Source organism: Nelumbo nucifera, chromosome 1 (genome assembly GCF_055504915.1).
Source record: "Nelumbo nucifera cultivar China Antique chromosome 1, China Antique-T2T, whole genome shotgun sequence".
Classification (NCBI taxonomy): Eukaryota; Viridiplantae; Streptophyta; class Magnoliopsida; order Proteales; family Nelumbonaceae; genus Nelumbo; species Nelumbo nucifera.
The window spans coordinates 191,125,848-191,152,314 of record NC_142649.1 but is presented as its reverse complement, the minus strand read 5'-3'; the positions used below and the strand labels follow the sequence as shown (position 1 = coordinate 191,152,314).

General features: G+C 35.3%; 2 protein-coding genes across 2 annotated transcripts in view; both read right to left on the bottom strand.

The window, feature by feature from the left end:
- Positions 1-411: 411 nt before the first annotated feature.
- On the bottom strand, positions 412-7,069 carry LOC104596251 (hypersensitive-induced response protein 4-like). Its single transcript, XM_010257335.3, has 5 exons — positions 6,584-7,069; positions 4,899-5,019; positions 4,663-4,754; positions 2,249-2,345; positions 412-1,079 (listed from the first exon to the last, which is right to left on the bottom strand). The coding sequence occupies exons 1-5, from the start codon at positions 6,776-6,778 to the stop codon at positions 715-717; spliced, it is 870 nt and encodes a 289-aa protein (XP_010255637.1). The 5' UTR covers positions 6,779-7,069; the 3' UTR covers positions 412-714.
- Positions 7,070-19,067: 11,998 nt separating this feature from the next.
- Positions 19,068-26,467, bottom strand: part of LOC104596250 (SNARE-interacting protein KEULE-like) — a 100,409-nt gene continuing 93,009 nt past the window's right edge. Inside the window, exons 16-21 of the mRNA XM_010257334.3 lie at positions 25,471-25,590; positions 25,288-25,365; positions 21,340-21,536; positions 20,572-20,662; positions 20,378-20,467; positions 19,068-19,623 (exon numbers count right to left, since the gene is read on the bottom strand). Of these exons, the coding sequence (XP_010255636.1) occupies positions 19,570-19,623; positions 20,378-20,467; positions 20,572-20,662; positions 21,340-21,536; positions 25,288-25,365; positions 25,471-25,590 (630 nt within the window). The 3' untranslated portion in view covers positions 19,068-19,569. The remainder of the gene's footprint in view (positions 19,624-20,377; positions 20,468-20,571; positions 20,663-21,339; positions 21,537-25,287; positions 25,366-25,470; positions 25,591-26,467) is intronic.

The following is a 26,467-nucleotide window of genomic DNA, read 5'->3' as shown; positions in this document are numbered from 1 at the left end:
ATGACGGGGGTGAGGCATTATCATTGGTTCCACAGCCCGCCACACCACCATCACATTCAGCTAATCTGAATTCTCGAGGGGAGATTAGATTTGGTCCTCATAAGTCACACCATTCGCACAGTTCTTGCAGCTTTGCATTGGAAATATCTCCCCATGAAAAAAAAGCATACAAGTACATATATATTCCCAATTTACGGAAGCACTGAAGCCGATCCCAAGGACGGGTTCTCTCCAATCTCCATTGTGTTGTACTGCCAAAAATAATAAACACAGCTTTAGTTAAAAGAATTTAGCATTCCATTCCATGTCCGTGCATATTTTGATGGATAGCCCATAGTGGCATAGTCTGCAGTTGCAGTTGTAGTTACAGTTGGGATGGGTGCAGTCTCCAAACATCAGACAGAGTGCATGGACGTTATAAGTAAATGTGATTGATAAACACATGACAATTTCATATTTACACGTCATTGATGGTGCACATAACTACATAAGCAATTAAGTATCCTTTTTCTCTCCTCCACACCCTTAAACCTAGACCCCTATGTATTTACTAAGAAAACAGTATGATCCATCCTTGGTGTAAACATTCTGTTCCTGTCTAATCCTATTCTCCCCTTTTATTCGCATACAAATATGCAGAAACTCAACAAAGGCACGCTTCAGTGGTAAGCCAACAGGACTAAGAACTAATGGGAAGCCAGAAAGTGAACAAAATCATTCAACATTGGCACTCGCTGCCTCCAACAGCCCATTTCGTATCTGCTCACCAATGTCTCTAACGTGACCAGGGCCATGGGGTATGAACACAGTAGTGTTCTTGGATGAATTCCCTAGGTCTTTGATTGTGTCAAAATACTGCGTGATCATGATCAGATCCATCACCTCCTTTGCCGATGTGCCTCCCACCTTGTTAGAGAAGTTTAAAATGTTGTCTCTCAAGCCATCTGTGATAGCTTGTCGTTGCCGGGCCACCCCAAGCCCTCCGAGGTACTTAGCCTCTGCCTCCGCCTCAGCTTTCTTCACTAGGAACACCTTTTCTGCTTCACCTTTGTAGACACTAGCAAGCTGGAGCCTTTGAGCTGCAACACATAACAGTGACAAAATCTCATATAGTCAACATGCACTAAGAATCACTAAATATTACTTAATAGTTCATACTAATGCATAGACCAGCCTACTAGAAGTCTAGAACATGGTCCAAGTTTAATGCCAAATTTCTATAAACAGATGCTGAAGCATGGAGCAAACAACTGAAAGATTGTTGAACTTCATTCTTCGTAGTGGCATAAAGATGGATGGCAAGGTTTGTTTAGTTCAGACTTCTAATAACATATGTTTCAATTGATGCCTTTCAATGTACCATTTTGAACTAACAAGACAATCAGTCAATCCCAATCAATGTCCATCCAGAAAATCCTTGGGTGATTCTATTTGATAAGAGGATATAATTAAATCCATATGCTGAGAAAAGCGGTACTAGGCTGATCCTAAAGATCATCACTTGGGACAGCTCTTTTATCTGAGTAACCAAAGTAGCGGCAGTTCCAGGGAATAATTTAGGTGGCTCAAATGCTAGAAAGCAGCCCAGAATGCAGCATGTAGAATTATGGGGTAAAATCATGAATTCTGAAGTTATCATTAACCATGTGACCCTAGGCACATGAATTCTGAAATTATCAATGACCATATCTAATATTCTAAACTTTGAAACATCATGATGAAGAAAATGGAAATTAGGAATGCATTGGCAAGCTACAGTCTTATGCACTTGTTTGTGCTTTTGGCATTTCCTTAACATTTGTTATCCTCCAATTTGAAGTCTATATAGCAGCATAAAAAACATCAGGAAACACAAAAGACCGAAAAGGAAATACCAAAGAAAATAATCCTTGGCTTCACATTTAGATTATCATTCAATGGAGAAAAAAAAAAACTAAATTCTAGTCAAGGATTTAAGACCGCATTTGTTCTCTTTATAATAACCATTATCACTGGCATGAAGATTAATCAGCAACTAACATTAGAAAAAATCCAAACCAGAACCGTGAAGTCAACACTACGCAGGCTTAAACTAATACTACATAGTTTGATATTCAAAATTAGGAAATCGAGTAAGTTAAAATTGCTACCTAGTCTGGAAAACAATACGTATAACCCATAAGAACTAACATTAGATGTTTGAAACATTAAATCGTCACCTGGAAGGACAATTTTCAGAATCAAATGTAAGAAGGAGAAGACTTGTTACCTGCATTTATCTCATTCATGGCTTTACGCACTGAGGCATCAGGTATGATATCTACCATTAGTATGTGTTCTATGCTATATCCATATGCTCCCATAACCTGACAATGATTCCAACATAGAATATTGCTATTTCAGACATACTGGTCAAAGAAAAATGTTCAGTTTCAAATTCAAAAATCCTTGTTTCTCAGTATGGAAGAGGAAAAAATCATAAACTAAAAAATAGAGTGGCCGGACATCTATATTGATATTTGAAAATCAAAAACTGACAATAGATGACATCTCAAAACTGCATTGATAGCCATCTTAAATAAAAAATATATATAACACATAATATCAGAAAATGTTGCATTTTAGGAAAGTCACAAGGTTATAGGGACATAAGGTTCCGTTTGGTTTGTGGGAAGATTTGGGTGGGATGGGAAAAGATGAGATGGGATGGGATGGGATGGGAAAGTGTAAAAATTTACACTTACATTGTTTGGTTTTATATATGGGAAAATAATGGGAAAAGCACTGTGACAAGCTACTTCTTTGCCGGATTCATGTAAGGTGAAGAAGAGAGCTCCATGACTGCAATGGCGATCAAAGAGAGGGAAAATGAGGGAATCAGAAACAATGGATGATAGGAGAAACTAGTCAAAACCAGTGAAACGGTTGCCAGAGACGGTAGGAATGATGGAGTATAGCCACTGTGGGGTGCTCTGTTTCACCAAGAGGAAGACGAACAGTAGTTCACCGGCGGAAAGCGAAGACGATGAACAGTGCCGCTGGTCACCTTTGGAAAGCGAACAGTGCCACCGGAGACAGTAGTTCACCGGTGGAAAGCAAAGGCGATGAACGGAGAGGTACTAGAGGGTAAATGATCCTGGTCACCGCCACTAGCATATCTTGTGTTCGTTGTCGAGAAGACGATGAACAGTGCTTTCTTTGGGTGGAAAACAAAAGACAGAAGAAGAAGAAGAAGAAGAAGAAGAAGAAGAAGAAAGAGAAGAAGAGAGGAGAGAGGGAGGAAGGGAGTGGCTGAGAAGGGGTGCCGCCGCCGCTGCTCTACTTCTGGGTTCGAACGGGGAAGGCACTGGTTCTCTCCCTCCTTTGTTTGTTGTCGATGGTAACAGGGTTTCTCAAATTTTTCCACCGGGGTCACACGGTTTTGGTGCGACCCCAAATCCACAATTTTGGGATCTGGCATCCCACATTTTTCTCATCCCATCCCTCTATTTCCCTCAAAACAAATGAGAGAAAAAGGAATATTTTTGAAATATTCCCTTTTTCTCATCCCCATCCCACAAACCAAATGGAGCCTAAAGATTGGTAATGGAACATGGTAAGAAATAAAGTGAACAGAAACTAAAATTAATTCAACCTCTCTTTTCCTATAAGTACTTCTCAAATAACTCTGAACTGCTTTTCTGTACCATGGTATTTATATCCATAACAACCAAAAAGATTAAAACACATCCACCTCTAAAGCAAGAAGGAAGTACTTATGGCGTTCCTTCTAAAGCGATATAGTTAGCTCTGAAATCTGAACTACTTTGTTATGTCATCCTAATTATCTTAACCAACCAAGGAAAAAACCCACTTCTAAATCCAAAGTAATATTTCTAAATCAAAACGCATATATCCATTACATTTTTCCCTTTTAAGTTTCACATTTCCTTCATTTTTTTACTGATTTGCAGTGGCAGGGTAGCAGCAAGCCTCACCATTTCTTATCCGCTGGGTCCCCTGTTATGGTGATGATCATAATGGTGCTAACTTCAATGTCTCCCATTCAAGCCACCAACTATCATGACCTAAAGTTTTAGATGGAATCATGTAGGTGTCCGTGCTAATATTGATGCTTGAATCCATGCCTTACTAATCACATCATCCTCTGATTAAAACCATCATCTCAAACTCCACCCCCAATTATAAGCAGCTAATTAAAATGCACTTTCCAGGATTTGGCCATACATTCTCACTCTAATTTTCCAGATATTTCTTCATCAACTTGATGTTCCACAGCTAGTTTAAGAACATGATGGTAGTTAATCATCTATTATTAAATATGAAAAGATGGATATGGTGGATCATGAATAACCTTGGAATGCCATCATAAGAAGTCCCATCACTACTGGAGTGCATACAGGATTTCCAACCAAGAAAAGCTGGAAAAATAGTTCATTTATAACAAAACAAAAGTTTCCTTGCTTCTTTAACAAAAGAACTAACTTGTATCGTTGTAGGTTCTAAAGCATGTTGTATATATTAAGCAGTTTACTTCTGCAGTAGGGTGAATATATTGCACACTCTCAATTTCATCAATAAAACTAATTAGTGATTGTACAGATGCATATATTTACAAGGAAATTCTCAAAAACATGGAAGCACTAAACAACAAGTAATATTCTGATAGAAACATCACGTTACCTTTTCAAGCTCCTCCAATACCGCTTGTGCAACGTCACCCTTTTGTTCAAAAAGTTCATCTAAAGTCATTCTGGGAACATGAGCTCGCACCACTGAATTCAAGGAAAAAAACATCCTATTTCTTTATTTCCTTTGGTAAATATAAAGATTTGATTAAAAAAAGAAAAGGAAACTAGATGTCAAAAAAATATTCCCAATTAAGGGGTCAATCTGTTTCTAGATCATAAAAATTTTACCATCAAATACATAAGCCTGGATCTGTTCTTTGGGGTTTTGCAACTCATAGAATGCATCATCAGCATTTTCTCTGATTATTCGGTACTGAATTGAACAGAGCAGTTGGACAAAGACATTATCCTGTATCACAAAATTTAAAAAAAAAAAGTTCAATTTATCCACTAGGAATTAAACTATCCTAGTTCTGCCTATTACCATTGCTGTTGTTGTTATCGATGTACCACGAGTACTTCAATGCATAATCTCAAAATTCAAACATTATTCCAATCTCAATATTCAATTTTTTGACCATTTTTTACCAAGTTCAATGCTAGCCAACTGACAAACATGCTGATAATACACTTTAGTCACATGAGCTCTGTGTTGTTACATAGGTTTACTTGCGTAAATCATGCACCATGGAACTTCTAACATACTAAAGGTTTCTAACAGTAACTTATGATATAAATTGTGATATACCATAAGGCGGAACTATCAAGAAAATAAGGAAACCATAAGAAGTTTTATATAATGAGTGATTGTTCATTTCTTCTCTTGAAGTATCTATCACAAGTTGAAGATTCTAAAAGAGCTAGGTGCAGGCCAAAAAAGACATGATTTGAAGAGTGAGAAATGATTTGAAGGCCCATAATTTAACAATGAATATTGCACTGAAAAGAACAGAATGGTGAAATAGGATTCATGTAGCTAATCCCATATAGTTGAGGCAAGGCTTAGATGATGATCATGATCATGATCATGATGTTATTAACAATCTCTAGGACACGTAGCAGCTCCAAAATCATGTTTTCTCCTACAATGTCTGGACGCTTCACAAGCTTACCATTGCAATTGCACAATTCCTTGTGCAGTTTTATTTTTGTAACTACGCTTGCACGCATCAAGAGAACAAATTGTCAATAACACCAATTCCATAATACCAATTTTTCATCATTCTGCCTTAGCCGTCTTAGTAACAGAATAACGTAGCAGACATGCATTAGGGACGTTGGTGGTTGCCACAAACACAACACGTTAAGTTGCCCATATGTTTGACTCAAAAGTAAGAGGTAGGTTTTATATTTATGATATAATAGATAGGCAGATGCCCATTAGAATTAGGCAAGGAACACGGTGGAGAATTTAAAAAAGAAAGGACCGAGAAGAAATGACAATTTCTCCTGATAAATATTCCAGTGTGGGAACGACACAGAATTTTCTTATTTGCAGCAAAAATGATTTGTTCATGTCGACCGATTTGATGGTTTCAAGATTGCATGCCAGACCACATGTGTACAAAACATCATTAGGATTTCACAGCATCGAAATAAATCTCCTTCCATAATATCAACTATCATGCACTTCAAAACTCCCAAACAAATAAACAAGGAAAGAACCCAATTGGTGAAAATCGGCAACTAAGTTAATTTTATCGGATTCAAGGACGCATAGACAAAAAGAAAGAAAGAAAGAAAGAAAAATTCATCTATCAAAAAAAAAAAACAAAGAAAAAAACCAAAACTAGTAATTTGGTATTCATCGATTTATTTCCTAGTGCGCATTGATTTTTCTATCGGTCATGTACAGATACAATTCCCACCCGTAATTCCGTGCTTGTTTTCTGATATAGAGAGAAATCAGAAAAACCAATAACTGGGTACAAGGAAAACTAAGAAGAAGAAGAAAGAGGGAACCAACGACTTACCTTGGTCTTGGTCTCGATTCGGACATCGAGGGAGCTGATCCTGGTGGAAAGAACTCCAGCGACCCATTCACCGGCAAAAGGGTTGAAAAAATGGAAACCGGGAGCAGCCAATTTCTCGAAACGTCCCCATCTCTCCACCACCCCTATACTCGCCTGATCTATGCACGTACAGAACCCACAGAACGTATTCCCCATACTGTAATAAGGTATGGGTATAGAATTGCTTCCGTCTCTGTCTCTTTCTCGATCTCTCTGAACCGACTAGAATGAATGCGTTCAATTTAGGTGGATACCCATTTCGTTTGGTTTCGGCACGCGCCACGACAACAAAGAATGGAATGAATCCTTGTTTTATGCACGCTTGCAGTTGCAGAGTAAAGAAGCCACGGTTTCAATTTCATGGAGCCAACAGAGAAGATGCCAAGAAACAAAGCCACTCCTTCCGTTTTTCTTCGTTCACTAAGACGACTTTCTGTTAAGAAGAGTACGTCAGATCGGAATCCACAGCTTTTAAAACTCAAAGAACCAAACTTCAAAATGACCTAAGGCGGTGTTTTTACCAGCAATGCGGTTTACGGCGTTTTGTCAAAAACCGGTGCTATATAAGCATACTGTTTTGATATTTTCTATCTGGTATCATTAATGTTGCTGATTTCAAAATGTTTTTCTGAATAAACGAAAAAATTATCAGAAACGTAAAATGTATCCAAAAGTTAATTTTAAGAGATGTATTGAATACGTACTGGATACATATGTATATCGGAAAAAAATTAAGATATGTATATATATTTAGAAACATTATAAATACTTTAATAAATAATAAAAATACATCACCAACACTAAATATAATATCTCAATTAGGTGTATATACATTAAATTAATATATTTTAATTGTTTTATGAAGAAATATATTATAGTTAATTATAACTTCATTAAAAAAATCATATGCTCAACTATAATTTATAAATTATAATTCTGAAGTTTTAATGTTTTATGGGATAGAAAAAACCCAACTCTCCTATCCAACCATAAAACATGCATTGGCACAATAGTTATTAAAGAAGAAATTATTCCAAAAATTATAAAGAAGAAATAGTTATTAAAGAATAGAGTAAAATACAAAAACCTCCCCTGAATTTTCTGACAATCATAAAAACTCCCTTGTGTTATCATTTTAATAGAAACCTCCCCTGTACTTTTTAAAAAACACGCAACTACCTCCCTTCCTTGGTTAAAAAGCCGATTTAATGTGCTTGTTTTTTTAAATGCCTATTTTTCCCTTATGTCTATCTATTTAGATATAAATTTATTAAAATACCCTCCAAAACACTGTTCATTTTCTTTGAACCAAATCCGCTTGCCTTCTCTCTCTCAAGTTTGTTTGACTGTCTTTTGTTTGCCATATCCATCGCATACCCATGGCCTTAATCAATTCTAGAGTCTCCTTAGCGTGTCTTGAAAATGTTTTAGTGGATTGGCAACGGTACGGAACCCAAAACAGAAGCATTTGAGTAGAATTTTTGGAGATCAAGTGATCTATAATTAAGTATCTTCTGTGCTTCTGGTAGGCAGTAATGAAGATCTAAATCCCCACTGTGCTATGAAATTAAAAAATTTTGAATTACCCGTGTAATTGAGAGTATAAGACAAACCATTGCAACCACAAGCCTTGACACCAAGCTTGAGAAATTAGCTTTGTTGTTTCTAGATGGCATATTCTAATGACTACAACATCCATTAGACCATTAGCATAAGTATTTGTTACAGCTCTGTACCAACCTGTAAATATTCTTTCTAGCTGTTTTTACCCTTGATCTGCTCCAACTATGCTTCCTTTATTGGTCTTATCACCAGTTCCTACATTCCAAGAGAAAATACATTTTTTGCTGTTAAAAACTCTCAAAACCAACCAAAGTCTAACTGTTTAGAAGATGATTCTCACCTTTGCTTGGTTGATGGGTCAAAGAAGAAGAAGAAGAATCTTTGTCGCTGAAGTCGAAGCCCGTAAGATTGGAGATGGTGTCAAATTCCTATTAGAGGTCTTGCAACGCCAAATTATGACTATGCTTCACATCAATGAAATCGAAGATGATAGCTTCTCTGCACATATTTAGTTCAGATAGAGAAACAAATATCAAAATCAAATAAACCCAGAGTGATTCCACCACACACGCCTTTCATTTATAATGCATCCATTATACTTACATCCCTGAACCATCCATCCAATAATACTAAAAACGAACAAAGTCGTAACTTTGTTTTTTTTTTTGGTGCAAACATCTCTAATGGAGGGCAAATGAAAGGACGAAGAAGAAGAATACATAATGTATGATGGAGATCATGGGTGACGAGGAGGGGCATGTTTTGAAAATTTAATCAACAAGTAAGGACATTTTTGTCTTTTACATGAGAGATGACCGGCGACTCTAGTCCTGAGTTCTCGAGAAAAAATAAATAGTGTTTTGAAGGATATTTTAATAAATCTACATTAGGCATAAGGGCAAAATAGGCATTTAAAAAAACAAGCACATTAAATCGGCTTTTCAACTAAGAAAGGGAGGTAGTTGCATGTTTTCTAAAAAGTACAGGGGAGGTTTTTGTTAAAGTGAAAACATAGGGGAGGTTTTTATGATTGTCAAAAAACTCAGGGGAGGTTTTTGTATTTTACCCTAAAGAATAAATAATTATTATTTATTATTCCAAAAATTATAAAAAACAAATAAAACATTATATAATATATTCAAAAATAGTTATTAAAGAAGAAATTTCAATTGCTTTGTGGATATGATAGATCATCCATAGAATTATAATATATTCAATCATTGTGATCCAATAATAAAATATAATTATTTATTTATTTATTTTTAATTCTAAAAATATAAAAATAATAATAATAATTATTAAAGAATAAATTTCAATTTATCTATGGGTATGATAGATCATCCATAGAATTATAATATATTCAATTGTTGTGATCAAATGATAAAATATAATTAATTATTATTTATTTTTTAATTCTAAAAACATAAAAAATCAAAAAAAATATTCAAGAAGAAATTTCAATTGCTCTATGGATATGATAGATAAATCCATAGATCTAAAACATATTTAGTCTTTACAAGCGGATAAAAAATTATATTTTCAAATTTTTTGTTAATTTATATTTTCTCAAATATCTTCGTAAAATTTCTATAAATCTACTAATAACACAAAAAAAAATAGATTTTGAATGTAAGAAATGTAGATCAACATAAATTTAAACATCCAAGAAAAAAAAAAGAAATCACAAGATATTATAAAAATTTGAAAAAATTTACCTATTTTTTTCATATTTTTTCAAAATTTGAAAAATCTTTAAAAAAAGTAGCGATTCACACTTGTTTCTTGCAAACTTTTGCAAGTCTAGCACTTTAGGAATGAAGTTTGGAGTTTTAGAGTCATTTGGAGGTGAAAGAAGGCTTATTTTGGGAAAAAGAAGCTTACTTTCCCCCTTTAATTTTTTTTAGTTTTTGGCCATATCTTTTTTGTTGATACGCTACCGATACGCCCCGATATGGGTCCGATACGCATGAAAAAATATGAAACGTCCGATTTCCATGCGTACCTTGTATCTATTTTTCAAAGATACGATAAGATATGTCCCGTATCGAGCGTATCATATCAAAATTTTAAACATTGCAAAAAATATATTTTAAATGTAACACTGATGTTGATGGCATTTGAGAAATCTGAAATCTAAACTTTGAAAAGTTAAAAAGATATTAATGGCATCTAAAATCTAAAAAGAGGCATAGATGCTTTTTGACTTTTTAGAGGCTCTGAACAGAGAAGGTTGTTTGTGTTGAATCAAATCTTCAATATCTAAAATTCCTTAATTTTACTATTTTACCCCTAGAACATACTATTTGGTAATTTTGAGTTTAATTTGTACTATTTCATAAAATACAATTTATTAAATTCAAAATGATATTGAAAAATATGAACAAATTATGATAAATTATAAAAAAATTAAAAAAATATTAAAATAAGAATAAAATTGAAAATATATATAAATTTATAAAATAAAAATAAATTATTAAAAGTTAAAATAAGAACGAAAATAGTAATAAAGTCCATGAAGCAATGAAAAAATATTTAATAATTATCAAATTATTAAATTGAACCCATTAAACTATTTAATAATTTAAAAATTCAAATAATTAATAATTAATACAAATAAAAATTATAAAAAATAATTTATCAAAATAAGAATTAAATTGGAAATATGTATAAATTTACAAATTAAAAATAAATTATTAAGAATAAAAATTGAACGTCGCTACTAAGAGTTGTAGTGGCAGTGGTGGGAAAACAGGGGGAGAGAGAGAGAGAGGAAGAGGGAACCGAACGTCGTTGCTGAGAGTTGCAATGATGGTGATGGGAAGACAGGAGAGAGAGAGAGAGAGAGGGTGAGGGAAATCGAATGCTGCTGCAACTCTTTGCAACGGCGGTGGCAAGAAGATAGAGAGAAAGAGAGGGAGGGGAGAGAGAGAGAGAGAGAGAAAGAGGGAGGGAGGGAGAAGGAGAGTGAGAGGGAAACGTTGTTGCTAAGAATTGCAGCAACGGTGGCAAGAAGACAAGGGGGAGAGAGAGAGAGAGAGTGAGGGTGAGGGAAATCGAACGCCACTGCTGAGAGTTGTAGCAACGGTGGCAAGAAGTCAAGGGGGGGGGAGAGAGAGAGAGAGAGAGAGAGAGAGAGAGAGAGAGAGGGAGAGGGTGTGGGAAACCTAACGTCGTTGCAACTCCTTGCAACGGCAATGGCGAGAATATAGGAGAGGGAGAGAAGGAGAAGGAAACGCTACTGCTGAGAGTTACAATGGCAGTGGCAGGAAGACAAGGAGAGAGAGAGGGGGGAGGGAGGGAGGGAGAGGTTGTGGGAAATTGAATGCCACTACAACTCTTTGCAGTGGCAGTGGCGAGAATACAAGGGGGGAGAGAGAGAGAGGGAGGGAGGAGAGGGAGAGGGAAACGCCGCTGCTGAGAGTTGCAGTGGCGATGGCTAGAAGACAAGGGGAGAGAGAGGGAGAGTGTGAGGGAAATCGAGGATGGGCATTTTTGTCTTTTAATGTGATCTGAAAAACGTCTGAGCGCATTAAGTCATTGGCCTGCCTCTTACAAATTCAGATCTAAAAATGCATTTCAGATCTAAATTTTCAGACCCAACCCAAACATAGGTGGCATCTGAAAGGCAACATTTTTAGACTTCAAATGTCTTAAAAGTGTTATCAAACGCCATCGTAGTGCCATTTTTCTAAAGAAACAGCATTGATGCCAACTCCAAGTACCTACCTAATTTTTAAGTTTCGATAATCGGATCAGACCTAAAATCGCATCGGGAATATGTAACTAAATTCTTATCCAAATCGAATATGACTAGTGACTAAAGCCTCAAACAGTCAAACCTCAATCCTCTTCGGTGAACCCATCATAAAAGTTTGATTTCATTGATTTAGAGGTAGACTGAGGGTTAGGTTAAGCCATCACCTTGAGCTAGGGTCCTAACATGATCCTTTGTTGGTAGGTGGTGTAGGCTAGTGTTTGCTTCCATTTTCGTCTCCAACTTATTGCCAAGTAAGTGTTTCTCCCAATGGAACCTAATTTTTGTTAGGTTAAAGCATGGGTTTCAAAATTGATCGAACCAGAAAAACTGGGAATTGGTTAGGTGACCAATTTTGTTTCACCTTAAAATCGGTTTTTGGCCAAAAACTATTTATTTGGTCTGCAACCCGTTGACTCAGGTGGTCAAACCGTTGAACCGTCAACCCGAACAACGATTGTTGGTTGTTTTTTATTCTTTTAAGTCAGAATGGACCATCCATTCAAATTGGACGGTCAGACCATTCGACTTGATAATCGGTCCCCAGTACGGTTCTCTGTTCAGTCCGATTTTAAAAACCTTGGGTTAAAGTGTTTATTGAGAAAACACTTTTCTCTATTTATGTAAGAGGCCTCCATAGGAGGAAACATCATTTTGGACCCCTCCCCCAATGCTCAAGCATTTATTTACTATTTAGTGCATGTGACACCTAACGGTGCTTAATAAGGCTATAATCAAATCGAGTCTAATTGAATAGTTTGGACTTGAGTTTGAATAGTCTTAGTTCAAGTTCGATTCTAATAGAATTCAAATCAAGTTGGACATTTAAGGAAAACTCAATTAGTTATTCAAATTCGACTAATAAAAAGTTCTGCTCAAAATCTTGCAAGCTTAACTCAATTAACATATACATACATACATATATAAATATATTTTATAATATAGTATAAAATATATTTTTACATTCTAGGGCTTTTTGCAAGATACATTATCAACTTTGATCAATTGACAAGGTGATATTTGCAAAATAATGTTGGATCTAGTAATTGGCACCAAAAAACTACTTTTTTTTCCTTTAACGAAAAAAGAGGGACTTTCTCTCTCTTCTTCCTTTCTCTATCCAACCACTCATCTTCTCTGGACTCTGGTTCTTCCAAACTCCGAAAGGCTAAGTTCTTGTTTGGCAATGTTCTCACATGTTCCTATTCTTTTAGAAATTCTTGTGGTATAACAAGAATTTCATTTCTTGTTCCTCGAGAGCAACAAAGGCATTTGACAAATTGTTTTATGAGAACGGATTTTTGTTCTAAAAAAACAGAAACAATGATTGGATAACGAAACTATTCCTTAACATCAGTTTTGCAAATCCATCCACATTAAGCATAAAATTAACCATATAAAACATGTGTCATGTCATAATGATGTCTCCATGTTGTCACCACCTAATCCTTGATTACTTGAGGATCAAAACAAAACAAACAACGAATAAAACAAAAGCCCAATTGATAATCCTAATTTTCACTTGATGTAAATAGCTAAACCACTTGATGGTCCTAAGTTTCACATAATACTTGTGAAATTGGCCTTGAGCAAATCGTCATGGTTAGAAAATTAACCCGATTAATTGACAAGCATTAAAGAAATACAATCATACAATCCGTTAAATTTTGTTTAATTTTTTCTTATTATTTTGAGGATCGGGAGGGGGGGCTGGAGGCTCAGGGATCTAAATCAGCACTCCAATCACTTCCTAAGACAAGATCTATGCAGTAGTAGGAGATGTTTCACCAAATCGGCATATAGTTGCTTGAGTTCATGAAGATAACAACAAAGGAGGAGATGCATTTAGGAAGAAAAAACAGAGCATGAAAAAAGTTTTAGGACGAAAAAATAGAGCATACAAAGTTAGAAATGCCAACAACGAAGAAAACCTTACCTGTGTATGAGATTCTAACTAGAAAATGGCCGTCGAAGATGATAAACTAGTCATTCACCGTCAGTCCTTGATGCATAGTGGGTTTACAGCAGGAGCACCAGGAACAAATGAAGAAGATTGCTCAAGGACTAAGGCTTGGAGGGTGGAGAGTTTATGTTGTCAATGTAAAATGAGGACATTGTCCCTTCTCTTACGTGGAAAGGGCGAATATGTGTTCATAAATAAATTGGGACAATGTGGGAACTGCATGTTCCTTGAGAACGTGTTCTCTGGTAGTGTCGATTTGTCACTCCCAAAGGACATGTTTTTGGGGCATTGTTCTCACTTTGGGATGACTTGTTTCTTGCATTTTTTTTGCCAAACATGTTTATGTTCCACGGGAGCACTGGGAACAAGAGAAACACTCCCACAGAACATTGCCAAACAGGTCCTAAAGTTTCCCATGCAGAACTATCTAATTGTTTTCACCAACAACCATCAATAACCCCTTGAGCTTATCTTCTTCTTATCCAATGGTAAAACTTATTGTTCAAACAATATATTTTTTATCTCCCTCTCTCATTTCTTTTTCTTTTTCATCCCACTCTTTCATTTCCATTTTTCTTCTCTATTTTATTTTATTTATTTTCTATTGTAGAGTTTAACTTTTGTCATCAAAGTTGCAACTTGCAACCATCCATGACCGTATGATTCTGAATTTCTGATTCATTCCACTCTCGTAAACTCGTTCTTCTTCTATGGTCATATGATTCTAATTTCAAATTGACGGGTGCTTCTAATTGTGACCCATCACTCATGCGACTCGAAGATGAAGAAAAATAGACTAATATTCACTGTTAGGTTCTAAATTTCTAAGGTGGGTTATGCAAAGAAATGATAGGAGAAGCATTGAGAAACTTCGGAGAAGCCTGCATCAATGCTTCTGGTTAAAATAGATTTCAAGAAGTTATCAAATGAAGCAGAGGTTATTTCAGAAAGGTGTGTGTTTTGTTCCGTGGACATTTTGTGATAGGCGTTTATCAAAATGCCACCATGTTATCACCATATCAACATTTTTCTCATAATGTCCATCATGTATGCTTTGATATTCATAAAAGTGGGTTTTGATTTATGTGTTTTCCAACCGTTGAGGGAAGCTTCATTAATGTGGCACCTAGTTGTCAATAAATGGTTTATTAAGTACTTTTCTCAATTTTGAAGACAAATCAAGTATACATGTTTATTTAGGCCTAATTTGGCACGTCTTTTCATGCGGTCTGTCAACTATTTACAAGCTCGACAGACTGTGATTCGGTCTTTTCCCGTTTGGTTCACGATAGATCTAGTCGCCTGAAGAGGGTGATTTTCGAGAAGCTCCAAATGGAGCTTTTGCGTTTTTTTTTCTATTCGTCTTTGCATGGAAAGACACGCCTTAACCAAACAAGCTTCAAGCTGCTCAAATCTTAATGCAAAAACTCAATGCATCTTTTAATTGTCAGAGCTACCAGAAGATCTTCCCAAAATGGCTTGCCAAACGGCCCCTTAATAAACAGAAGCTATACTAAACACATACCTTATAAAACTTGTAAATCAGTCTTAATGAAACAAAAGTTATGAAATTCCGCTAAAGAAACTTAGATAAATGAAACCAATGGGTAACATAATGGTTTTGACGCACTTATAACTTTATGCCTTACAACTTTGTAATATGTGAAAGCAACTTATAAAGGAGACAAATCTCTCAACCACATCATCATTCAATGGAGGAGACCGGATCCAGTAGGCACAACATAGGAAGCACATTCATTGAGCACTTTATAAATATTCTGACAACTGTTAAAAGTTGTCTTTAATCTTTTTCAAGGGTAGGTTAGGGGTATTTCAAGGGATAGATGTCAAAAAATAATTTGAAAGTGCTCATTTAACATGCTTACAACAACGTGCCTACCTGATTTGAACTACGAAAAACAACAACTCTTTAATAGTTATCTCTAGTTTGGATAATTTTTTAAACTGCAACTCTTTAATAGTTATCTCCAGTTTGGATAATACAAAAATTATCCAAAAAAATCCAACCAATGCAAGATGCTTGGATTAACCGAAAGGCCGAATGTATTTTCTAAGGGTGCTCACAATTTGGTTAGCCGAACTGTGGGCCTTTTGTCTAAACCATACCAGTAGACTGGTACTTAGAAAACCGGTAACCAAAATCGAATTGAAGCTGATCGGTTAATTGATTGATAAGTTCAGTTAATCGCTAATTCAGTTCGTCAGTTTTTGGGTTTTTGATTTTCATAATTTTATATATAATAAATAAAATATTATGTATTATAAATATGTATTTATAATACATAATGCATTTATAATATATAAATAATATAATATATATATGAAAAATATATATAATATTGGTTAACCAAAACTGAATTGGTACTTTCGGATTTTTGGAAACACCAAACCGAATTCGATCTCATTGATTAAGTTTGGTTTTTCGGTTTTTCATGATCACTCTTGGTATTTTCTGAACTTTCTCCTAGTTTTGAGCAGATATTTCTCTAAAGCAAAGAAGAAATGTAGGTGAGGTAGCTAGGATGTAAGGGCAGTTTTGTCCAATAAAACTTACCTTTTTTGTCTTTTTTATTGATTTCACCTTTATTTTCAAAAGGTTACTAAAATTGTTAATTTGCCAAACCTTATCATTTATATTGTAAAAATCCCTTCTATAAGTAATATAAGAATGAATCAATTCGAGCTAATCAAATCAAGCTTAGAAAGTCAAGAGGAAATAGAGCTCAAATCGAGTTCAAACTTGAATCTGAGCTTAACAATATTTTAGTTGAATCAAGCTAAGTCATATAAAAATTCGACTCAGCTTGGCTCGACTTGATTGCACCTCTAGTGGTGCTGAGCTGTCATTTGTCCTAGATTTTTAGGGAGAAACATTTTGCCTCAATTTTCAAAAAAAAAACCCACATAAAACATTTCTCTAATAAATGGTAATAAAACTAAACAGACCCTAGATTAATTAGTGTGAATGTAATAGGCCAAACGTGGGTAGATCGTCTGGGCCAGTGGAGAGCGGTTTCCTACCATCCAATTCTATATATATATATTAAAGGAAGGCTTGCAAACTACAGTCCCCCACATTCAAACACGTGGTTTTTTCAAATTTAGACACATGACGTTTTCTGAGAAGTTGTTGTTAAAGCCCACACAGCCCACTACCACCATCCAGATAAATGGCTTTCTCATTTTCTAGAAAGCTAGACGTATGACAATTTTTGAGAAATTCCTGCTAAAGCCCACAACCCACTACCACAATTTTCAATACATCCCTAAAAAAGTGCATAAAATGCAAAAGTAGTTATCCACAATCACTTCTGCCTACATTCTATCAATCTCAGTTAACCCTCTACGTATCATAACAAAAGACAACTATCCATATTCTAATAATTGTTGAAAAACTATTTTCTGAAATAAATATTTCTTAAAATTTTAATAATTATTTAAAATATTAATAAATATAAATTTAACAACATTGATTCCATAATGTAATTTTAACATTATTGATTCCTCGTACTTAGTACGGGGTCATTCACTAGTTATATAAATAAAGCAACATCAGACAGTTGTTTGTCTTATGCCACTGCCACCGTTTCAATATTTTTAATTATTTGATTTATAATTATTCGTGTAAATATAGAATTCCATTTCCAAGGCCAGATAAAGGACAAGAACCTGTAACTTTGAGAGGGATTCTGTGATTCATCCCTATAAAATACATTTGGATTTCATAAAATTCACCCATAATCAAATTTGTGAGAAACAAACCTGAGTATTGCCCAGATCTATATTGATATGATTTTACTAATTTATTGATTTAGTTTCTTGATGAAAACGAGGGATTGTTAACAGATTGAAATATGCAATTAATAGTAATAAAATGCCACTTAATTACCAAAAAGGACTAAATGCAAGTCCACTTATTGCTCCAATGGAAAATTCACTGAATTAATCCTATTTAAAATGAATTTTGGCTAAATTGCTGTTCTCCTTTTTCCCCGTTTTTGAACATAGAGCCTTGAAACCACACTACAGAAATTTTGCTTTCCTTTTTTTTTGGGGAGGGGCGGGCAGGAATTAAAGTGTTAAACAAAAAAGTGAGGTAGGGGAGATAGGGAGTAGTAGGGTTTAAGGGAAAAATGATCTGACAAGGTTTGGGTCTATTACAATTTTGTTTAAAGAAAGTGTATATTTATTTATTTATTATCCTTTGGGGGGGAGGGGCAAAGACCCCCCACTAAGATAATTGGCTCCACCCCTGTCTACAACCACCTCCCTCGCTATTCATCTAGATATGGGAAGTGGAGGATACTAGGCCATGGTACACTAGGATCGTATACTCATTTTTTGGAAGTGATAATTTTTTCTTTGGAGCCAAACAATGCAAAAGAGGGTGTTTTGTTTATGGTGGTTCGGTAGGAACTCTGGCTCGCTACCCATCTAGGCCAATTCGAATATGGTATGATCTATCTGTACAAGTACTTTCACTATTTACTTTTAATTGTACAATCATCGATTCATCGTTAAATAGAAACATCAGTAAATCATGTTTACTGGTGCATGAGACACCTTATAACTGCCATATCATACTTACATTAGTGGACAATGTTTCTTAGTTGCTTGTATTAAGAAAAAAGCCATATTAGAAATAGCATAAGGCTGTGCTTGTAGACCAAATGAAACAAGAATGCCCCCCCCCCCCTCTCCTCCCCTAGGTCAACCTGACACATAGGATCTGACATAGTATATCATGATTGGTCTAATATTAGAGAAGTTAACCTAATTGATCTAAGAACCTAGATCAGAGTTCCCATGAAAGAGCTCCTACTACTGAAACGATGTGGTTGATGGCACAACCACGAAATTGATTTGTGTTTCCCAGTAGAAGGAATGAAAAAAGAAAGTATAAAATGAGACAATGAAGAAACAGTGCCTTTCTGATTTTTCTGATTTTGCCAACATAAATTCATGGAAGTGAAAACTCTGGATCCTTTTTGGAGGTAACAAGGTCAACATGAAGCCCACGGTGGATAATAAGGCCATACCTCTCATGTTTTCAAAAATTCTAAGCTACATTGGTGTTTCCTCTCAACATAATTCATAGTTGTCTACTCAACCATGAATGTCATAAACGGGAAGGATTAAGGACATACCTCAAACCGAGTAAAGGAGATTCTCATTATATTCCTTTTGAATAAATAAACAAATTATATCTGGCCAATTCCCTTTGCAACAAGTTTAAAAAATAAATAAATAACCATACTCACAAGGTGCCTAATACTTGTACCTTCCAGGATACATGTACAATATCATGCAGCCAATTATGCTTGTACATCATATGGCAAGACATTATATACAATATGAATCATTCAGTGGCTTTCAGCCTATCAATTACAACACCAAGGGTGGGAACACCATTAAGAAAAATGCCAGACCGAACAGTCAATTCTGTCCTCTCAACTCTGGCTCCTACCTTGTGCTTCAAGCAAGCTATTTTTCAACCAAAAATTTGCCCAATACTGAGAAAAAGAAAAGAAAAAGGATATGGGAGAAGCAATGTGGATCTATGGTATCCATGATTAAGATGCGAAAGCCAGCCAGATGGCATTAAAAGCATAAGTGTGCCTCAAGCATCCCAAGGCATCCACAAATTTAGATTCGAATATCATCCACTGAAAGTTCTTTTGTTGTCAACATCTTTAGTTTCTGCAGTTTGGATGCAAAGACATCAGAAGTTGGCAATAGCTTGATCTCTTTTTTTACTGTTATTAGATCAAGAGTTCTTTCTCATTGGAGAAACTAAGCTAGACTTATGGATATTCTGTACGTGGATTGGAAGTTGAGGTCCAAGTCCTTTTCCACCCCACCTTTTCCCAAAGAGCTAATTTCAGCCTGTTAAACCTTTCTCACGGTGGAAAGCTACTGGGCTAAAATTTACCAAATGTGGAGAGGATGAGATGCTGTGAACCCTCTGGAACTGCCACTGCAGCTGCCATGTGTGGAAAATCACATCAAGGCAGTTTTTTTTTCTCCTGCATTGTCAATACAGAGAGCCTAATTCTACATATAGAGAAACAATTCTCTCATGTCCAGTGCTGTGAGACCCATAGTCACAATCTGGGGCCCCTGCCTTGTTATATCTTGCATATTTAGAGGATAGTAACCTATATTGAGTATTCCTTCCCAAGATAGTATCTAAACAAAAGATTAGTATGATCAGAAGGCTTTCCATCTGATTTATGCATATATTTCCAGAGCATTCTTAGAGTTGTAATAGAACTTCATTCCACACTTCAAACATGTATTGATGAAGTGTAGATGGATCAAGTTTCAAGCTGATTTTGGTTCAGATAAACCTCCATGGTGCCTGGTGGCAGTGAAACAAAATCAACTGATTTTTTGCCCACTAGTGGTGGATGCTGTTCCACTAAATATGGATTTAATGGAAGAATGCTCTTACCGATATAAATTGTGGTGGATCATCAATGCTAGAAGAGCCTAGAATAACCTCCCTCTTCAACTTTGTTGTGAGCTTGTGACAAACACGTAACTGATAAATACAAACAAAATGATATTTGATAAGAACAGTGTGCCAGCACATGCAACCGAACTGTAGAATTTGTAAATAAAAAGCTGCTGCTGAAATATTATTACCTCAGATCTAGTAGCTCCACCTATGATAAATACAAAGATACGCTGGCCCATATTTTTGAAATCATTTAATGCATTCTTCAGTACTGAGTCACTACAGTAGCAATGCAAGAGAAAGAAGAATATGAAAACCCAACGGTCAAGGAACTTCATTGTTTCAATTGGAGGTGAAAACAGTGAGAAAGCCAAGATTAAAATCCTCTCGTTTTTTAAGGTGGACAAATTGAATAACCACAGTACAAACTCAATTAGATGATCATCACCATCTATACAGGAAGTACACGCATACTATGATTCCCAGATACAAAAGAACAAATGGACACAAGGAACAGGGATACAGGCTATTTATTTTCTAAAACCCTGGACATGGATACAAGTATTGGTATCCCATATAATGTGCGTAGATCATGCTTTTACATCTAGCTTTTGAAGCTAAATGTTAGTTCTCAATAATGTATTGTCAAATTTAATTAAAATTCTAATATCTACAGAATTTATACTATAATTTATTAGAACATACCATTTTACATATTCTAAAAACACCAATGCTATAGAGTACATCTAGAAGTGTTTGTGCAATATCTAGTAAGTATCATGTCTGAAACTGGTACACCGTACACTTGGCATTTATAGGATTCTGGGTAGCATAGTATACATAGGCAGGAAAAGATATGGGTTATCCAATCTGATGGTCAACCCCACATCATGCATGCAATTCACAAAGAATGCAGACTACAAAGGCAACCTTAAAGAGAAGAATTGTAAGAGTACCTTGAACACCCATCATCTGAATGACGGGGACGGGCCCATGTAGCTGTCCGCCTTGATCTAATTGAATGAGCAGCTGGAATTTGAGTTGTCCGTACTGATGCACCTCGGGTTCCGCCGTGGACAGTGGGACTTGGGTCATTCATACATGAGTAGTCATCCTTTGATAGGTCACCTTTGCTAAGTTTTTCAATAATCTCCTTCAAGAGGCAAGAATAAAAGTTGGAACAGATCATAAACAGAAATACAAATCTTTGCATGAAATATCTAATCACTTTCAAATGTAAATAATTTGCTGCATACTAGATCCAATCTTACAGCATAAAGTAGGAAAAACTTGGTGCAGATGACTGGGAAGATGCAGGGTGTCAAATTATTGGTTTACAAGGCAGTTGAAAGGGAAGTAATTAGGTGGAGATTAAATTCCCACCCATCAAGAGAAACAGAAAAAGATAAAGGGAGTATCTGGTTTTACATTTAGTTTTTTAAAAAAAAAACACTATCTGGGAGTATCTGGTTTTACCTAGTATAACAAGAAAGGTAAATAACATGCTTAACTAAAAATGATCCTATAGTGATCCTCAAGTGGTTATCTCCAGAACTTGGAAGTTCTAATATCACCAAGCAGACAGAAGGAACCTCTGCAAACCACATTGTGGTTGGGATTGGGGTAACTGGCTTACCTAGTGGTTTTAATTGTAAGATAAGTCCCATATTACTGTATAACACTGATGTCATGGCAATTACCAAATGCTGATATCATTTACCTGGGGTCTTGGGAGGGTACTCTGAAAATACAGACTATGATACCTTGATATACCTATATAAAAGTGCTATTTTTATCAGATGCTTCGATTTTTAGTGTAAATTCCCTATCAAGAAGTGTCCTTGTGATATATGGGTAACATTTTCAGTTGGAAAGAATGTTCAGATCAGCAGTCAGTGGCCATCAAGAGGAGGCTGTTCTTACTATGGGTAACGATTTTTATAACTGATACAGTAAATTTCGAAAAAAAGTACTACAAAATTTTCCAGTTAAAAAATCCGCTACACATATCATTCTCAGAGATCTCAATTTCAAGAATTTATCAGAATAACTACCTATAACCTATGATACCTGGATACCCATATATGCTCAGAATACCCTTTTTGGACATGATATGCTCCCAAAATGGCACCCTGATTCCTTATAGAGACATCCAGAGTATACTTTAGCGCATAAACACTTATAAATATGTGTAGATAGTAATTGAAAAATCATATAGTGAAAGTTTTCCAGGATAAAAAAATATTTAGTTAAACTCAAAAAGATCTAAGTAATTAGGAGACGGTATTTAATTTAAAAAAAAACAAATATATAAAAGAATTATATCCCCATATTTGATGGAATGGCTCCTTAATATAATAATAGGTGTCATGTGCAACAAATATTTTGGATGGAATTAGAGAGCGAGCAAGCGAGCGAGAGAGAGAGAGAGAGAGAGAGAGAGAGAGAGAGAGAGAGAGAGAGAGAGAGAGAGAGAGAGAGAGTCAAATGTTAGGTCCTCATCCAGTCTCTGTTGTTGGGAAAGATGGTCAGACTCTATCCTATCACAGCCAATTTTTCTCATTCAACTTTCCTTTTCTTCTTTTTCTTTTTTTTCCTTTTCCAGAAAACCTCCACTAAGGCACCTGCAAACTCTTGAAACAGTGGACACAATACAGTCTCTGATATCATATGCTACATTACACATTTCCTACATCAATATTTGTATCTAGCCTTATGTGATGTGAAAGTGAGAACCTACATTTGGAGAATCAGGTTTCTCTTTGATGGATATAAAATTTATTTCTATATCTGGTATTTCTGGTTAGCCGACCCCAAATAGTTGGGATTAAGGTTGAGTTGAGTTGAGTTTTTTCTGGTTAGGCTATGATTGTAAAATATTGGGAACACACATGCCTAATTGCCTTGTTCAATTTAAGCTTGGAGTATAGCCGACCCCATATAATTGGGATAAGGCATGGATGATGATGATGATTTAAACTTGGAATGTCAGAATTCTCTAGGATAGATTCAATATAGTTCTTCCGTTCTTCTAACAACTATTATCTGGCATCTATTTGTTAGCAAACTTGATTCTTAGCGAAATGCTTGATATCTCTTTATAGAAGAGTAATTCATTCTATGCTTTACCCTTTGTTTTGCAATAATATATATATATTTTATAATTATCAAGTTTTCTATATAAGTTGTTACCTATCACCCAAGCCATGCCTAATCTAGCGAGCCCAAAACACCTAGGCATTACCTAGCTGGAGATAGTTTAGGACTTAACTCTGTTGTGACTAATTCTCTGAAAGCATCAAAACAAGTAAACCCACAAAATAACAACCATGGCCAACCTTTCAACACCCCAGAGAGAACCCAGAGCTTGCCAAAAGAATGTGGCAAGAAATATTCAGCATAACCCAAGGAAGGGATAATACAGATCATCAGCATGAAGAGCCACCACAATCCCCTCAACACCTAGAGGCCACTAGACTAACAAAACAGAATAAATAAGGAAACTAACTGGCCAACCACATGGACAACCTTCCAATGTCCTTGATATTCATCCCATGAAACGGTCACCTCTGTTGCCTCTCCTTTTGCCTCTACAAAAGGAATTTTTTCTATTCAACATGCAGTTTGCATCCTCTACACCTTTCCAAGTAATATCATATTATTTCAGTCTACCACATGGGAAACCTTACAATGTTCTTGATATTCATCCCATGAAACAGTCACCTTTGTTGCCTCTCCTTTAGCCTCTACAAAAGGAATTTTTTCTATTCAACATGCAGTTTGCATCCTCCACAGCTTTCCAAGTAATATCATATTATTTCAGTCCACCAATATCCTCCTCCCAAAACCCTTCTAAGAACACCACCACATCCCCCCCCGCCCAAAAAAAAAAAAAATAACAGAATGCCTTTCTGTGATCGTATGATAGAATCCAATCACCTAATACTTCTCTCCCATAATGAAAAACCCCAATTTCTTGCTTGCATTAACAATTTATTCAAATCCATTCAATAGACCTCCTTGATTCTTGGCTCTCTCTTAAAAAAATAAAAATCATATATCATCATCGTCATCATCATCTAAGGAAATCATTTATCAACATTAAAATAAACATCATAAAACTTCTATAGTTAGACCAAAATTTTCATTTTTCGTCCAACTTTCATATTTCATTCAATTGAAGGCATGCTATGTTCCTTTTAAGTTTGACCCTTAATTTTTTTCCTAAATTTCCCTAAATTCTCAGTTTTTTTTAATATTTCAAAAGAACATGTCCACACTTCCTTGGAGCAAAATTTCTCAGGATAGTGAAATATCAAACCATGATCATGCCTCTTACAGAAAATTCATGCCACATCATACTGATTTTTAATCAGACTTGACCACAGATATCTATATCTTCAATCATATTTTCTGGGCCCTAATACATTATTCACCCATAGCAAACCTCATGAGTCTTCACCACACTATGATACAAAAGAAACATGATCAACCATAAGCTTATCAATAAATTAAAAGTATAATGCGAAGATGGAGAAGACATATAAATGAATAAATTCTACATACTTCCCTTCTTAAATGAAAAATTTTAAGTAACCAATTAAGATGTCTCTAGAATTCTTACTCTTAGGTTTTTTTCCCACTTTTCCAGCCTGGAAATGAATAACAGACATGACTATGTAACCCGAATATGGTATTGACAAGGTTCATATAACAAATGATCAAAATAATGCTAGCTAATCCCACTACTTTCAGTACACATTATGAATATCTATATCTATTCCAAATACCAACTATGAGGGAATGCAGATAAAATTTAAGAGAAAACAAGAAAAATGTGATTAAATGGCATAAGCAACTGATGGAAAGAGGCCATAAACTGATAAACCTGATCTAAAGTATACCTCTATCATAGGGTAAAACCTTGATAGTTGCCACGCTTCTTCTTCACCAGTTCGATCCTTTCTAGCTGCATTCTTCTTCTGATAATCAACCAAAGAACACAAATAATCAAAATCAGATTCAGATCCTATATATAGTCAGGTGCCCAATTTTGGATGAAGCATTTTCACTATTACTATATTTACCTTTTGAGCGTCAAATTTGAGAGAGAATCCCCCCATTGAGGCCTTTTTGGCATCTGATTGTCGCTCAAGTAATCTCATATTATTCACAGCTTTCATATCATCAGGTGACAATTTTGCTAACTGGAATGAAGAAAAAGGGATAGTTTTCATAATAGTTTGCATGTAAAGATCAATTATGATAGTATTACTAACTGAGAAATAGGTATAAGTAATGTAAGTACTACTGAAAGTCATTACCTATATCATGGAATTTAATTTTGCCAACACCTAGTTTCTTCTAAACTGTAAGGCTGACAAAGGTCCTTATATGCTTTTAGTAGTAAATATGAGTAATAACATATTCAAATATCACTATATTTGCCACATATTCCTGGTTTCCCTGGGTAGGAGATCCAAAATCCATGGCAAACCCTAGGATCCCGAAATGTTGTTGATATAACAGGTCCCATTATGAAAAATAACTTATGTTATTTAGTTTTATTTGGGGAACCAACTTGGTTAAATGGTTTACAACAAACATTCCTCAATGTCTACTAATGAATAACCTGTTAGGAATTTTTTTATATATTATTAGATACTAAAATGTATGTCTGCATCTAATTATGCTTTTAAATCAAGTTCATTTCCTGTGTTCTAAATTTTTATTGTGTTCCAACCCGGTTCATCAATTTATAGAGTTCCAGAATAACATACAAACAAAATAGAAACATGAATGTTAAAATATCTGATACCTATAGTCATATTAGCATGATATTTTTAATAAGGCACAATTTGATAAGAATCCCACTAACAGTAGAAGGAACTTCTACCAGTGGATTGGGTCAAATGGGACATATCACCAAACATGTACAAGTGTCACATATATTTGAACTCTTATAACAAAATAAGTCCCCCAACTTGTTAGATAATGCTAGGTATTTCACATAAACGCATCAAAGATGGTAATTAGACTCATCAGTCATGTAGAGATATTGGGCCAGATGGGCCTTAGTGTTCT